Below are 15,933 nucleotides of genomic sequence, written 5' to 3' on the forward strand. Positions count from 1 at the left end.
GTTTCATTAAAAACAGTTATTATTCCACCATGTGCGAAACCAACGTGGTTGAAGGATACTTTGCGACAATGGGTTTCGGGAAACAGTCGTGAGTAGCTAGTTGATTTATCCAACGATGCATCATACTATGGTAGTGAAGCAGCGAACTACGTCGTTGTACGGGAAACGCACCCCTGAGCGTTACCTTTCATGGTTTGCATTTCTGGATTACCCTTTTCCCCTGTGTTTTCTGCCCCGTTGCTTGTTTGGATTGTTTAGCCGTGTTTTTGACTTTTTGCTTGTTAGTGTTACGTGGATTACGATTCTAGATTGCCCCAATAAAGCTGCATTTGGATCTTCAACCCAAAGTATCAGAGCAATTCGTAACACATGATATGAAGGAGGACATTTTTTAGAATTTTTTATTTGTCTTTAATATTTTAAAAATATTTGATTTGCTAAATGATGAAAAAAAACAACAACATTAAACCTTCATTTAGAAAACAGAAGGCATGTTGTAAATGCATCTGCAGATGCAAAACTACATTTCTACAAATCTTTGAAGCTCCCTGCCTCCTCTGCTGTCAATTCCACAATACTCTGCATTAGCTTGCTCAGCTTTCTTGGAGAATGAATTAAAATACCCAGTCAGCTGTAAGATAAGGGGTAATGGGCTTTGGGTAAAACGAGGGGGCTTGCAGACACTACTGTCTTATTCACAGATAACCACAGTTTATCATGCTTCACATTCATCTCTCTGATTATTACATGTATGCCAGACAAGACTTTATCTACAGCATAGATCACTGTGAATTGAGATGCGGGCCACTCTGGAACATGACACACTCATTGCTTTGCTAAATGGATATGTGTGGATGTTCTTGTAGTTCAGTCTTACAGTAGTTCTCTGTGGCTTTTTGACTTGATTCTTTTAAAGTTGAATTCCATATAGTATTTGTCCTTCTTACACATCACCCCTCCTTTCCCTCTTTTCGTGATGACTAGTAATTTGTTTGTAATTGTTGCCCTGAGGCTCTACAGACAGACCTCATGTGGAGTACAGAAGTGTTACTATAGGAAGCTTAAAGGGATAGTGCATCCAAAACCAAAAAGCAGCGGCCTTCTACTAAGTGCAAAAAGCATTAATCCTATTTACACTTAGTTTCTGATGTCTGATGCTATTTATACTTAGTGGCAAATACTATTTGCACCTCACTGTATTTCAGTGTATTATATAACAGCATTGAGTAATAACAACATATGAAGAGTTCAGATGCAAAAGCCTCTAAGTGCCATTTGAAATTTTCTTCTTTAATGATGATTTTTATCAAACTTGTATATTTAAGTTCAGTAATTTCACTTAAATAACAATTAATAGGTAATTATCATTGCCATTTAAGTGAAATCACTGAACTTAAATATACAAGGTTGATAAAAATTATCATTCTAGAAGAAAATTTCAAATGGCACTTATAGGCTTTTGCATCTGAACTCTTCATATTCAGTGTATATGATTATATTTTTGCTTCTTGCACTTGGATGGTTTAAAGTCAGTTTAAAATTCACACAAAGGATTTGATAAGAGGAATCACAATCTAATTCCTGATCTAATTCCCAACCTTACCACTTACTTCTAACCCAAACACGTTAAACACTCTATTCCCACTTTTAATGAAACAATGAGCCAATGACAACATGACAACACAGAACACATGGCAGGATCACATGACTAAAACAGTAGATCACATGACAGACATGAAACAAGAACATGAAACAAAACCAAATTGTGACGGCACCATAAGCCCCGTCCACTGACGTTCAGTCGGGTTGATGGCTGACACCTGTCTACAAGAGCAAATATAACCCATTATAATCACTGACACTGTCTACACTGGCCCTTGAGCGCCACCTAAGGGGACTCCACGTCAGACATGTTCACTCACAACTACATTTCCCATAATTCACTGCCCGGACTCATCATCCCTGATTATCACATTCACCTGTGTCTCATTATATTGTTTAGTTCACCCCATAAAAGCCTGGTTTACCTCATCATTCCCTGTGAAGTCTTGTACGTTATTTTACTGCAGTTCAGAGCGTTTCCTGTTTTTTTATTTGTTCCTGTAGTTATAGTTTGATGAAATGAAATTGGTCGATTTAATAAGTCCTTGCTGAATAAAACGGATTCTTTTAAAAAAAGAGAAATATTGCTGTCTGTGGTCACTAAAACATTCATTTTACTGAAAATGAAGATTCTTTTAAATCAAAATTAAAAATATATTATTTTATGTTCCTCAGAAAAATAACAGCATGTTTCGATTCTAATAAGGATAATTCATTTTTAGGTGAACTATCTCTTTAAATGGTCGATTTGAACTGCTTTTTAATGTGTCAGAAACACAGACATATCTTTTTAAGGTAAGATATTCAAACACATTTCAGTAAGTTCCTCATTGCAGCCTCAAGTTCCTCATTGTCCAAAAAACAAAACAAAAAAAAACAGTAATGTGCAAAACGTAGACTCAACACTGTTATAAAACCAGAACAGGGGTTTGTGTCAAACCCCTCATGTTTAATGTGCTGTATAATAGACCTGAGGACGTCTGCTCATTCTTTACACCCAAGGAGTTTAGACAAAGGCATGTGAAGATTTCACAATGCTAAATACTCTGGATGTCCAATGCTGTTCTCTCCCAATTCCTTTTATAGGCTGCTTGCTGCTCTAGTCTTCATTCATTATTTGAAAGTCTCTTTCTCTCCATCTCCACTTTTATTTTGAGCAAAGCTGGTTCAAAGAGACATGAACCATGTCTCCCCTTAAGAAACTCATTAATCGTATTAATGAATAGGCCTTTTAAATCAGCATCCTACATCATGGAACCACAAAAGTTACTGATTTGAAACATGGAACAGAGCATATGTGAAGCATCAAGAATTGTTTCTGCTTTGTGTATCTAAACCAGACACTTAGAACAGCAATGAACATCTATTCTGTAGGTACTTATTTCAGCCTGAAATAAACACTAGAGGCTTGATTCCTCCACGGAATAAAACTCACAATTGCGAGAAATTTACTTTTTTAATATAATAATAATTTCTCGCAATAATAATGTTAGTGCTACTGTCAAAAACCAACGTAATATAATTTTGTCACCACCGATTCCTTTTTCCACATAATTATCTAATTAGTAAGACGGCTAAAGCATATTACTATTGGTCATAATATAATCATCCTAAACTAAATAATAAACGGCTGTTCAGCACCAAGGACGAAAACTAAAGATTTAAAGGGTTAGTTCACCCAAAAATGAAAATTAAATCATTAATTACTCACCCCCATGCTTTACCAAACCCGTAAGACCTTCGACGATTATACAATTTTAATTGATTAATTAATTGTATCCCTACAATCTCAAATCTGCGGGTTGTTTATGATGGCTTATCACATAGAACCCTTAATGCAAAAATGTTATAGTCACTATACGCACAGCATGTCTTTGAATGGACAATTGTACCACTGGCAAATAACAGTTACAATCTGTAAGTATTCACAGTCCTAAAGCTTGGCAGCTTTTCTAATTTGTCTCTTCCTGAGATATCCCAGTCCTGTCCGCTCTCCCAATTCCTCTCCTCCCATTTTGCTCTCCCTGCACACGGCCTATCTATCTCTATCGCTCCCTGTTTCAACCATCTGTATTTCCTCGAAGGATTCCTGTCGAATTTATTCTCCAGACCATTTCTGAATTGTCACACGGCACAACAACCGGAAAATAACCAAATCAAAATACAGTGTCAGTTTTCTTTACTTAACTCCCCATAGATGCTCTGTTTCCTAATTATTTTTTCCTGCTGAAGAGTGGATGGATATCACCCATATGGAAACCATTTCTCTATAATAGTAAGAGAAAGATGCAGAAACAGACAAAGAACTAGGGCAAAATCTTCAAAAGCAATCCTCTTACAGAATAAACATTGCTGAAGTGATTTGGGGATGGATAGCATCACAGTGCCACAGTGTTTATTTACTGGTTTTCTTATGTTCCCTTCTAAATTAAACCATGAGCTCTTCTTCACAGTGGTTTAGATGAAACTTGGTTGTACAGAGGTTTCCAGAAACATCCTTTTGGAACTGTGACTTACAAGCTGCATATCCTGTACAGACCCACAGCTGCTCACATGAGAGGGCCAAAGGAATGTCCTTAGTTTCCGTCTGTTAGCTGTTTTTCTCAGCACTCATTCACTCTGTCAGATGACGGAGACCAGCCGTAATAACCCTCAGTCTATTAATTTTAAAGTTATTACTACTCTCCTTCACACACATATATTCATACAGAGACTTTCTTAAAGGAATTGTTCACTAACATCTTTCGTGGAGCACAAATTTAGAAATTTGCTTTTCTTTTCCATACAGTGAAAGCATGCAGTAAATACAGCTGTCAATGTTTAAAACAGAAAAAAAAAAAGTTCAATGTTAAGTCTTCTGAAGCCACATTACAGCTTTATGTGGCAAACAGGTCAAAATACTTTCAGATGAAACGCACATGAGCAGCGCACATGATTGTCAGCCCTATCACTATTACTTACCCAATGGCAAAAAGTCTTATCATAATAATATCACTTATTTATTTGAATATCATTCAAGTTTTTACTTCCAGTTTTACCGCTCATATTTTATATTACCGCTCATAAAATATTTTGTCAGAAGTGGGATTTTTACCGATGCCTTCATTTGGACACCAGAATACTAAAAATGTGAGAAGGTCGAATCCTTTGAAGTTTGGCACCTTAGAACGCTCTATCATTTTTACTTTCACGCAAAACAGCAACAAAAAAGTGATGGTCAACACGATGGTTGCCCGATTTCAAAAACTCTGCTATGAATATCTTTTAAGGTTTTACTTGTTACTTCAAAAGCTCAGACGTGGGATTTTAACCTACACCTCTACTTATTTGAAGACCAGGAACCTCAACATGTAAGAAGGCAGAAACCTATCTCTGGAGCTTTCCCAATGGCAAAAAGCCCCATAGCAATAATAACAATTAAAGTTGTAAAGATTGTTAAAGGATTAGATCACTTTTGAAAAAACTTTTGCTGATAATTTACTCACCCCTATGTCATCCAAGATGTCCATGACTTTCTTTCCTCAGTCGAAAAGAAATTAAGGTTTTTGATGAAAACATTCCAGGATTTTTCTCCATATAATGGACTTATATGGGAACCTTAATTTTGAGACCAAAACTTGAGTCATTGACGCAAATACTGCATGTCAAGTTACTAGCTGAAAATTAATTGAGATTTTGACAATCTGACAAATCAACCCAAAGTCCGTTTTTTTTTTTTTATTTATATATTTTTTTTAGGCCAGTTCACACTGCACAAACAGATGGCAACAGACACGTCTTCATGGTTTTATCTTATCAGTGTGTTACCCCTGTCCGAGTCTGTCGGAGCCTGTTTTCGGCTATGGAACATGCTAAATCGGCGTTAAAATCTCAGAGAAGTGACAAGCTGTAATCTGGTGACTTAGTGTCGCCCTTGGTCTGTGTCTGTCGGTGCAATGGGAATTGTTTTTCAGGTACCTGGCATAGACATAACACATTTGTGTTCGCACACGCACATAATTACCTTGGCATACTCTGATCTTCTTATTTAAACTTTTTTTTTCTTATGGTTCATGGTTACTCAGAGTGCCCTCATAGCTGTCTATACACCCTTTTACCCAGCATCCTCGGCTTTCTGTCATTGTCCGTGGTAGATGGGATGCTGGCGCACTAGTCTCAGAAGAGGCAGATCCTCTGAACCCTGATAAAACAAGATTGCAGGTTACAATAGTCAACGTCTGAAGGGAAAACTATTTGAATGTATTGCTTCTGAAGACTTTTACAGTCTCCTTGTTGCATTTGATGGCATTTCATGCAATTAAAGCAATGTCCTTCACCAGATATTATTTTGAAATTATATTGAAATATTGATTATATTATATTATCACGATTATAGTGGGCAAAATTATTGTGATTATCATATTATCACGGTTTTGTTAAAATGAGATGAAAGTGTTCAAAAACAACTTATGCCCACACTTAAAAAAATGTTTAAGTGCCGTCTTGACTCTTTTGTCTCCATTTTTGATTGTATTGAAAATGAAATCAGAGATGATTTATTATTTACAAAGTTTGAAAATATTGTTTTGATCATCTTGTCTGGATGAGTTTTGTTCGCTGTACAAAATGTATTTAACAGTTAATGTTAAGATTTAAAACATTAATCTCAATTCAATATGTCCCTGTAACTTAATTATGGGGTAAAAAACTGATATAATAAGTGTACAATAAATATATAAAGTTGCATTATCATCTCTTAAATGTCACTCTTAATTGAACGTGTTCGTTTGTCTTCGGTGCAAACTTTTTCTTCACGGAAGCTTCACGTTTATTTCAAGTGAGTGAGATAAAATATTTCAACTCATAATAATATTTTGTGCCCAAGACGTAGTTTTGGTATTGGGGTCAAAGTTAACTTGCCTTGCGTTCGCTATAAGTTACAACAGAGGCAGATTTGAAGTGTTTCCTCCTATTCCAGCAACTTTTTTGTGCATGTTCTACAGACAGGGTGACCATCCTCAATTAAGTTTCCCTCAGGACTTTTGTAAAAAACAAAATATGACCACACCTCAAATTTGCTCCTCTTAAAAGGCTGAAAAATCTCCCGATCACGGTCACTGCCTTCTGCCATTTCTTCTTGAATAAAAAAAACAACAACTGCGCTGCACGCCTGCGTCAGACTGTGGACATGATTTTTAGTGAGTTATTAAAATCGCGATAATCAAACACGGTTTTAATGATAATTAAATTTTCAACGATAATACTAACCGTCAGTACATTTTATCGTGGTTTATAGTGAAAGCGGTAATCGCTCCATCCCTATGCTGGACAATAGCAAACATGAATCACCCATAACAGATATATACAGGTGGAGCTGGGGAATGTGGAGGGTTTCTGGATGTCATTGTGACTGTACAAACAAGGTGGATATCACAACATGCCATTTGTGACCTTTGTCATAAACACAATCATGCTGATCCAGTCTTGATTGTCGGTTTGTGTGGTCAAATTCTATTACAGGGTATCATGCATTATGCTACACAAAAACATATGTGTATCAGCAGGACGCCATGGAAAAATGCTGAAGTAACTCATAAAGTGTGCTGGTATTCTGAACTTTACAACCCAGCTGTTGCTCACACTCCCTCACACATGTGAAACAGCACAGTCCCACTGAACTCCCACTGACCTGTGTGAGCAACACACACGAGCACATACGCACAGGTCACATTCCACTCTCATAGCAACTCATTATAAAGTCCTTTAATCGGCAATGGTATGGATCCCTCCTCCAGCTCAGTCCATCAGTCCTCCTTGGAGTATATAAACACAGACGCATCATGCCTATTTAAACTGATAATAATAATAATAATAATAGGTACCATAAACGTCAAAATATTGTTTCTTTAGTATAGCCACAAGAAATAAACAAACAAAAAAACGAAATGTGTGTTAACATGATGTGTGTAAATGAAAAGGAAAAAAAAACTCTAGCCTTCTGTAAAGTTTTGTTTGTTTGTTTGTTTACTCCATTGGTCATGTCTGATCTCATATCGTGTGTCAATTGAGCCAGACCTTCGACTGGTACTCCTTAAAAAAAATAAAAAAATAAAAACAGCTTTTTTATGTCCTTAATGACCAAAGAGTAGAAGAAAAGGGCTAAATGAATGAATGAAATGCTCAAGTGGTGATTCAGAGGGAAGTTTGTCTGCGGTTTGTGTGTCCATATAATGATAGTGTTGTCCAGGAACCACTTTGTGCCTGGCCTGAATAGTAAATAAGTGCTGGGAATTAAACTGTTTTGTTGTACACCATCTGTTGCGAGAGAACTTTGTTTACTGTAAAATTATTGCAAAGTTGTATTCAGTCTTTTGTTTTTGATGTTACAAAAAGCAGCAACAACATCCTTTTAGAGTCGCGGCGTAGTGGTTAGCACACATTGACACATTTAGCTACAGTGCTTATGTGGATGATGTGAGTTTAATTCTTTTGAACAAGATGTCTGTTTGCTCCCAGATAGCAAACTGACATTGAATCAACGTGGAAACGACGTCTCTCATGACATTGAAACAACGTTGATTTTGCTCATCGAATTAACGTTGAACCAACGTCAGACGCGGCATTCTTCAAAGCTAAATGAAAATCGAAAATTGGTTTGCTTTCATAACGTTGAAACAACGCGTTGATTTCAAGTTGATTTTCCGTTAGTTTTGAAAGAATGACGCGTCTGACGTTGGTTCAACGTTAATTCGATGAGCAAAACAATGTCAGATCAACGTTGTTTCGATGTCATATTTCCACGTTGATTCAATGTCAGTTTGCTATCTGGGCTGTTTCCTCAAGCTGCAAAACATGGCTAATAGTTCCAAGCTTGCATCACCAAGCAACACATATAATATAATATATATATATAAATAAATAATATAATATGAAAGAGACAGTAAAATAGACTAAAAAGAAAAAAAAGATCCTGAAAACACTTAACACTTAAGCTCATAACAGTAGCACTTGTCCTCTATCATCTTTCTAGTCAGGATCCCAAGCCGAGACTAGACCTCGGTCAAGGTCAAAAGGCCAACAGAGGGCAATAAGTCAGTGGTCAGAAAGCTTTAAAGTGATCTGAGATTCTTGACCAAATGGAGTTAGGTCACTGTTCAAGCAGACAGCTGAATAGTTAAAAGTCCTATTCAGTTACAAAACATCTCCCTCCAATCAGTGAATCAGTCAGGGTACAGTTCCATTTTGGATCTGACTAAATTTAGACATAAGTGGCTTTATACAAGTGCAAACGTTAAAAATGCATAGCTTTGTAATGTATATACAGGCATAATGTTGTTTTATGCCTGTAAACTGAGATTCCATCTCAAGGTCTTCAATCATTAGAGACCTTTTGAACACAACAGTTGTTGAATTTTCCTATATGTCATTTAAAAATATAAATATTTAATAGTTAATGTTTTATGTTTACAGTAAAATTCAGTAGCTTGCACAAATGGTGTCTATAGTGTAGAGCATTAATGTGTTTTAACAGGGATGTCGGGATATCCAAACAGCTTTGGACACACTCTAAACTATACTGATGTTGCTCCACTTTATGATATTCGTTTGTCATCACTTCCTGTAACTACATTAATGGAAATATTCCATAATCAAGTCAAGTCACCTTTATTTATATATAGCGCTTTTTACAATACAGATTGTATCAAAGCAGCTTCACAGTGATAACATGAAAATAATACAGCACAGATCAATAATATAATGTATATAATTTGTAATAGATCGAAATGGACATATTTGAAATTCAAAAACACAAATACAATGGGCTTTATGCACAGCTGCACTACTTCCTGAACTTAAGTCAGCTCCTTGTTTCTTGTCTGGCATTATTGGCCAAACTTGATTAATTCAGGTGTGTCTGATTATTGTTTCCGTGACTACTGAGGTCAGGCACACCTGAATTAATCAATTTGGCCAATAATGGCAGACAGGAAACAAGGAGCTGGCTTAGGTTCAGGAAGTAGTGCAGCTGTGCGTAAAGCCCATTATATAACCGACCATTCCATTATACGTTTTGTACAAAAACATTGCACATACTGAAAGACAAGAAATTGCACTGAAAAGGTCTGAAAAATAAAAAAACAAGTACACATTCTGTTCTAGCTGCGTCAAACCTGGAATTGATTACAGAAAGGATGTCCTAATTCCCCGTCAGGAGAGTGTCATCTGAAAACAGTCATTAACATATTTATGGCAAACCCTTCCAGTATTTCGCAATGTTCACAGAGGAAATTTGCTAATGGTTCAGGGCAAAAACTAAAAAGATTTAAAGGGATAGTTCACCCAAAAATAAAAATTGTAATGAATTACTCGCTTGTCGTTCCAAACCTGTAAGACTTTCGTTCATCTTCAAAACACAAATTAAGATATTTGTATTGAAATACGAGAGCTTTTACCCAGAAAGGTTGTAAAGACGTTGTTATGTGACTACAGTGGTTCAACCTTATTGTTATTAAGCAACGTGAATTACTTTTAACGTCCCTGTCTTCATCTAACAATTTCGCATGCCTTTGCCATACAACAATGTTACTTAATGCTTAAATATGATGCACCAGAGAATTAACTAGACGTGACTGTTTCCTGGGACCCTAGTAACTTTGTTGCATTCAATTAATGCATTTTTCTATCTATCTCTTTGAAAGAACCTTTTTTTTTAACAAAAAGATACAAGATTTCATCAGTTTAACGTTTGACAGCAGAAAAAAAAAACAAAAAACTTTACAACCCAGACTATACATTTCTCATCCACAGCCTTGATTTAATTTGTGATGCATTAAATATGGTATCTACCATGACTAAAGTCTATAATCAAGCATAAACCAAAAACTTGTTTTTGTTTGTAAAGCATCTGTGTGTGCATGTGTGTGTTGTTGACCAGTCTTCACTGCCAGTGCCGATATCACTCTCTAGTGGAAAAGGCCTAAAGCATCTGGATCCCAGTGTGTTCCAGACACCTGTTAGATGGTTTGGCCAAGCTGGGCAACAGTGTTGAAATTATTGTGGGAATTACGGTTACTTGGTTAACCAGAGAGAGTTATGACTGTGGTACATTGAGAACAGCATGAGTCATATTGTCTGTGTGTATACAGCCAAACACTGACAACCATAAATGGATGTTTCTTTCTCTTTATCGTAAGAACGCATTCCCATTTAAACAAATGGGACGTAGAAGTGATTTTCCTGCCAGGTGCCCACACAGATATGTAAACATTTGGTGCTTGAGTCATTATAATGTCATCACGCTGTCTAGTGAACACCGCAAATGGTGACGTCCAACAAGAGATATCAAACAAAGTCATGTCTAACTGTGGGGACTTTTAAAATGGCCACCCAGTGGGAGTCTTATGTCATTTAACCGCACAATTGATACTAATTTATAATGATGCTATCGTTCAAACACTTCAAACCTTAAATGTGCCCTTAGTATTGTTTTGTTTGTCTTGTGCAAATGCAATAGTTTACCTTTTGTATGTCTTTTCGTAGAGGAGGGACTGAAAGAGATATGTATCTGAACCTCACTGAACACCCACAGCATCAAAACAAGACCGGGTGGAGCATGGAGGAGGGGACAGGTTATGTCTTTGAAAGGAAAAGGACACATATCACTGTTATCTGACTCTAATCTCTTTATTAGACACATAAATCTCTCTGACACTATAGGGACTTCCTTCATAAGTCTACTCTACAAGTTCTAGACTAAATGGGGTTTTTTGCTTACTGACACATCTCCACCCTTGTGAAAAAGAAGTGAAATAAAAGAGTATTCATGACTACACTTGAAGTACACTTTGTAATCATGTCAAATTAAAAAGTACATTTTAAAACACATTTTACTAAAACTTTGTCAGGCTTTAAATAAGTACACTTATTTTGACGTGTAGACTACTAGCACATGTAAAGTTGCTTGATTATACTTTTGAGTGTTTTAAATTTAGTGTTGTTATTTAATATTATATTTGAAGTTAGTAATGTACTAAATTGCAACTTCATATTTACAAATAGTGTATTTACAAATATATTAAAAACATGACATACAAGGTCAATAGAAACTACATTAAACTATACTTACTATTAAAGTGTACTTTTTAGAAGGTTGAAATTCTTAAAAAAGAATAACAAAGAGTTATTCATTATGATATTATTTACAGCATGTGCTAAAACTCAGCTACTAATAGAATAGGTCTCTGACATTGATTATATGTAATTTGGGCATAATTGTTGAATGATCATCAGAGATGAATGCAGTTTCAGGCCAGTCTGAAGTCATGGCTCTGGAATGGAGCATAGGCTTCCCTCTGTCTCTTATTTAAGGAGCCTTAAAATGTCTTTGAATGAAGCCTATTGAACAACTGCAACTTGCAACTTCCCTCTACATGACAACAAGACTCAGATGCCTTTTAAATATGCATGCCCTATGGTATCTTAAGTGTGTGTTGAGACTACAGCTGATTCTGGTTTGTATGGTTACTTTGAAGCAGATTCTTCGCATCATTTCAACAGTATGTGAATAGATTTAAAAGAAAGGAAGTTGCAGGTGGTGAGTTTTGGCCAAGCTATTGAAGCAACAATGTCTTGGCACTAAGCAGTGTAAGAATCATTTACTTCCACTGTTTTATATGAGTGTGACTTTGAGCTTGGTTGCTAGTTTGTTCCTCATTAATCTATGCATCTGTTGTCTAGTTTTGTTGTTGTGTTGTCTAGTTTCTGTGTCTAGTTTCATTGTTGTTTTAGTGGTCAGTGTCATCTGGGACATTTCTGGGACAATAACAAATAAGTGTCTGTGTTTTTGTTGGGTATTGTTTTGCTGTTTAAGACATAGCCAAAGGCCTAACAGACTTCTGACCTTTCTGCGAGGGCTGAACAGACTGCACACTGACCAAATAGTACATTTGAACATCAGGACATCCCTTTTACTTGGAAAGATACTGTTGTTCACTTTATATAAAGTCCCCAAGTATAAAAAGGACACTTATGAACATTTTTCATTTTAAAGTTCATTTTTTTTGTTTATTTTTAAGGTGAAGTGTTTACATCAGCACTCAACGATCAAAGTGGCAAAAATCAATATCGTTCAAACATTTGTTTGAAGATTTATTTTTTATGGTTATATTTAGCAAAGCTGCATTAAATTGATCAAACATGGCAGTAAATACATTTATAAAGTAAAATATAAATATATAATGTGTATTCATCATAGAATCCTGGAAATCCTGAAAGTGTATCAAATTATCTACAAAAATATTAAGCGGCACAACATTTATAATAATAAGAAATGTCTCTTGATGTTTCCTGTGCTAGCTCCTGGACTCATGTTGAAGTGTTTCCTGTTTCTTGTGCCGTGGTTGAAGTCCTTTTGTTCATTGGTTCCCCTGTTCATTAGTTTTGATTGGCCCCAGGTGTCCAATTAGATATAGTCCTTTTGTATTTAAGCCCCAGCGTTTCCTGTGTTCTTTGGTCTGAAGTTTCTCAGTTCTGTTTCAGGTGTGCTCCTTGTGTTCCTTGGTGTAGTTTTCATTTATTCGTATTCGGATCCATCTCTCATTCATGTTTTTTAGTTTGCCCTAGTTACACTTGAACAGTAAATAAGTTTAAAGAAATACATTTTTCAGGGGTGAAACGTTTCTCTCAGCTCAGGCATTACAGGAATGGATAAAATGAAACCAGGCAAGCTTTCTTATTTCTTATTAACTGTTGTTACTCATTACCCTTTGTCCTCCAGTGATTTGATTTGGAAAACCTCATTCCTTCATGCATAAACACACTCCTGACTCTGAGTGCATATACTTTAGACCTTTTTCTCAGGTTGTGTTGGAAGCAGACATATGCTAATCAGGTGATCATTGTCTCTGGCTAGCTGGAAAATGTTTTTCCAGGTAGTGGAGGCAAAGGTCTTTTTTGTGTGTGTGGGGAAAGCGTAGGGTGGAACAGGATAGAACACAATACTCCTCTCATCATCTGCTGCAATCATCAACTATTTAGCAATAAACTGAACCTGGCCAGTCTTACACTTATTGTTTAGGTTGCCTTGACGTTTGTGCTGCTTTTTAGTTTGTCATCTTTCCCACCTTCCGTAAGACAATTCTTCCCTATTGAGTCACTGTTTCAGGACTGACAGTGCTCAGAGAAAATAGCAGTTCCACACCTTGACCTTTTGTAGTGGTTGATATTCGTTACACTATCTTCTATCCACATATTTAATAAATGTTTAAATGTGTGTCATAAATCTGGGCTCTGCAGTATGAATATTGGAGAGGAAGGACGTATATAACTTTAGTCTGTCTTCTGTTAAAGGATCATGAATCTTTCTAAGGGTCTCATTGAAAAGGAATTCTTTGTGACTTGAGGCAGAAGGCTCAATGTGGCCTTTGTTTGTTGCTTGTCCAGCATCTCATATCAGAAGAACTAGACGGAATGTCTCTGAAACACTTTGTCGCAGACAGTTTTTTCTTGGCCTTAAAGGTTTCATGGACACACAGGGCTGTTTCAGCAGTCTGTGGGATCCATGTGTAGGTGTGAGCAGACATACTGTCGTCATTGAACGAGACCCTTCAAAAATGAGGTCCCCTCTTGCAAAGAGAATAATAAATCATGTATTCATTAGTTCAGTAATTTACAGACCCCCTTAACTGAATTCCTGTTATGGGTTAATGTTATGTATGTTATAAATTAACTTTCCTTAGTCTAACTATAGTCATGCTTTGAAGGATACTTAATGGGTATTAAAGCTCCAGTCCAGTAACTTTTTGGGGTTAAAAATTATCCCCAATTTTTTTGGGGGGGATAATAACCAGCCAGTGTTCAAAACTATTTGATTGCCTTAGTTCGATTCAAAGGGTAAGCTTGTAATAATGTTTTTAATTCCAGTGGATTTCTGCGGGAGATTCATACTTCAGATCTGTACACATAAAGAAGGAGTCTCGCAGCTAGTCGGCTATATTGGGTGTGAGGATGTTCGAGGTGGAGATTTATAGCCTTTTTTCACAGCATTTGATATAATAGCATTTTCTCACAGCACTTGATATAATTAAACTTATCAATTTGATGGAGGATCCAGAAAGGTTCAAACAACTATCACCAGTGACAACTACAGATTCAGCCGTTGTAAAATGCGAAACACTTTGGACTGAGAGTTTGGAAAAAGAGACTGCAACCGGGCCCATCCAAAAACAAGGATAAATATCTGAAAGGTGTTAAATGTAGTCACGCAATGACTACATTAAATCTGATATTTAAATCAAACTACCAACAGTTTAATTTATTAAAAATAAATTATATATATTTATATATATATTTGAACCTTTGGTAAGTTAAACATTTTACGTTCTCGTGGATATTTTTTGAAAATGATCTTGTCCTCTAAATGACCAAGAAAATAAATAAATGAGTAAATTATGGTCTGTTGAGGGACACAGTTTGACCAAGCACAGCTGCAGAGTCACACGAGTGTCTGGAACATGATGGAGATTTACATCAAGCTGCCACATTAGAAAAACCGCCAGTACAGTGACAGCCTCTAGCACAACATCATAACTTTGCAGCATTCTTGTCTGTTATTTTAAGGCAAAACATGCTGTGAATCAAATATACTGTATCATTTAATATGGCTTAACATCTGATGACCCGTGCCATTCAACACTGTCTTCACACTTTTTTCATTTTCTCTCTCAGGGAGTGAAGAAGAGCAGTGGACCATGTGGGGGGAGAGACTGCAGCGGAGGGTGCCAGTGTTATCCTGAAAAGGGTGCGAGGGTAAGTCTGTTTCAGTCTTATTGCCCAGCCTAAGTGTCTTTATCCACCCAGTGCTATGTTGGATTTGAAGGGTGTCCATCAAGTATGAAAACATGACTAAACTGTAAAAAAAATATTATTAAAAAAAATAAGTAACGTGGTTGCCTTAAAATTTTAAGTTCATTGAACTGGAAAAATTAAGTTAATGCAATGAAGGAGATTTAATCATCAGAAACTCAAAATATTATGTTATCTGAACTACATAAATTATCTAAGTTAATTTGACAAAAGAAAAAATGTTGTGATTACAAATCATAAAAATATTTTTTTACAGTATAGAAATATAACACTGCTAGACTATCGATAATGCATCAATGTTTTTGAAAAAGAAACATCTAGGTGATGCTGTAAATGAACACCAGTAAACTATATGACACCTCCTATTTGAAATCCTATACACAACATAAAAGTAACATTATAACTTTTATCTGCACAAAAAGAGTGATTTTGAGGCTTTCTGTGATGGTACCACGAGCCATCGCTCATTGACTGATCGGAGGCTTCTGG

The 15,933-nt window shown here is 36.2% G+C and overlaps 1 protein-coding gene across 1 annotated transcript in view; it reads left to right on the forward strand.

The window, feature by feature from the left end:
• col4a2 (collagen, type IV, alpha 2) overlaps positions 1-15,933 on the forward strand; it is an 86,470-nt gene that overhangs the window by 10,933 nt on the left and 59,604 nt on the right. Inside the window, exon 4 of the mRNA XM_039683585.2 lies at positions 15,307-15,387. Coding sequence (XP_039539519.2) covers positions 15,307-15,387 — 81 coding nt within the window. The remainder of the gene's footprint in view (positions 1-15,306; positions 15,388-15,933) is intronic.

This window comes from Pimephales promelas, chromosome 7, assembly GCF_988280905.1.
Source record: "Pimephales promelas chromosome 7, fPimPro1.hap1.1, whole genome shotgun sequence".
In the NCBI taxonomy this organism is placed as follows: Eukaryota; Metazoa; Chordata; class Actinopteri; order Cypriniformes; family Leuciscidae; genus Pimephales; species Pimephales promelas.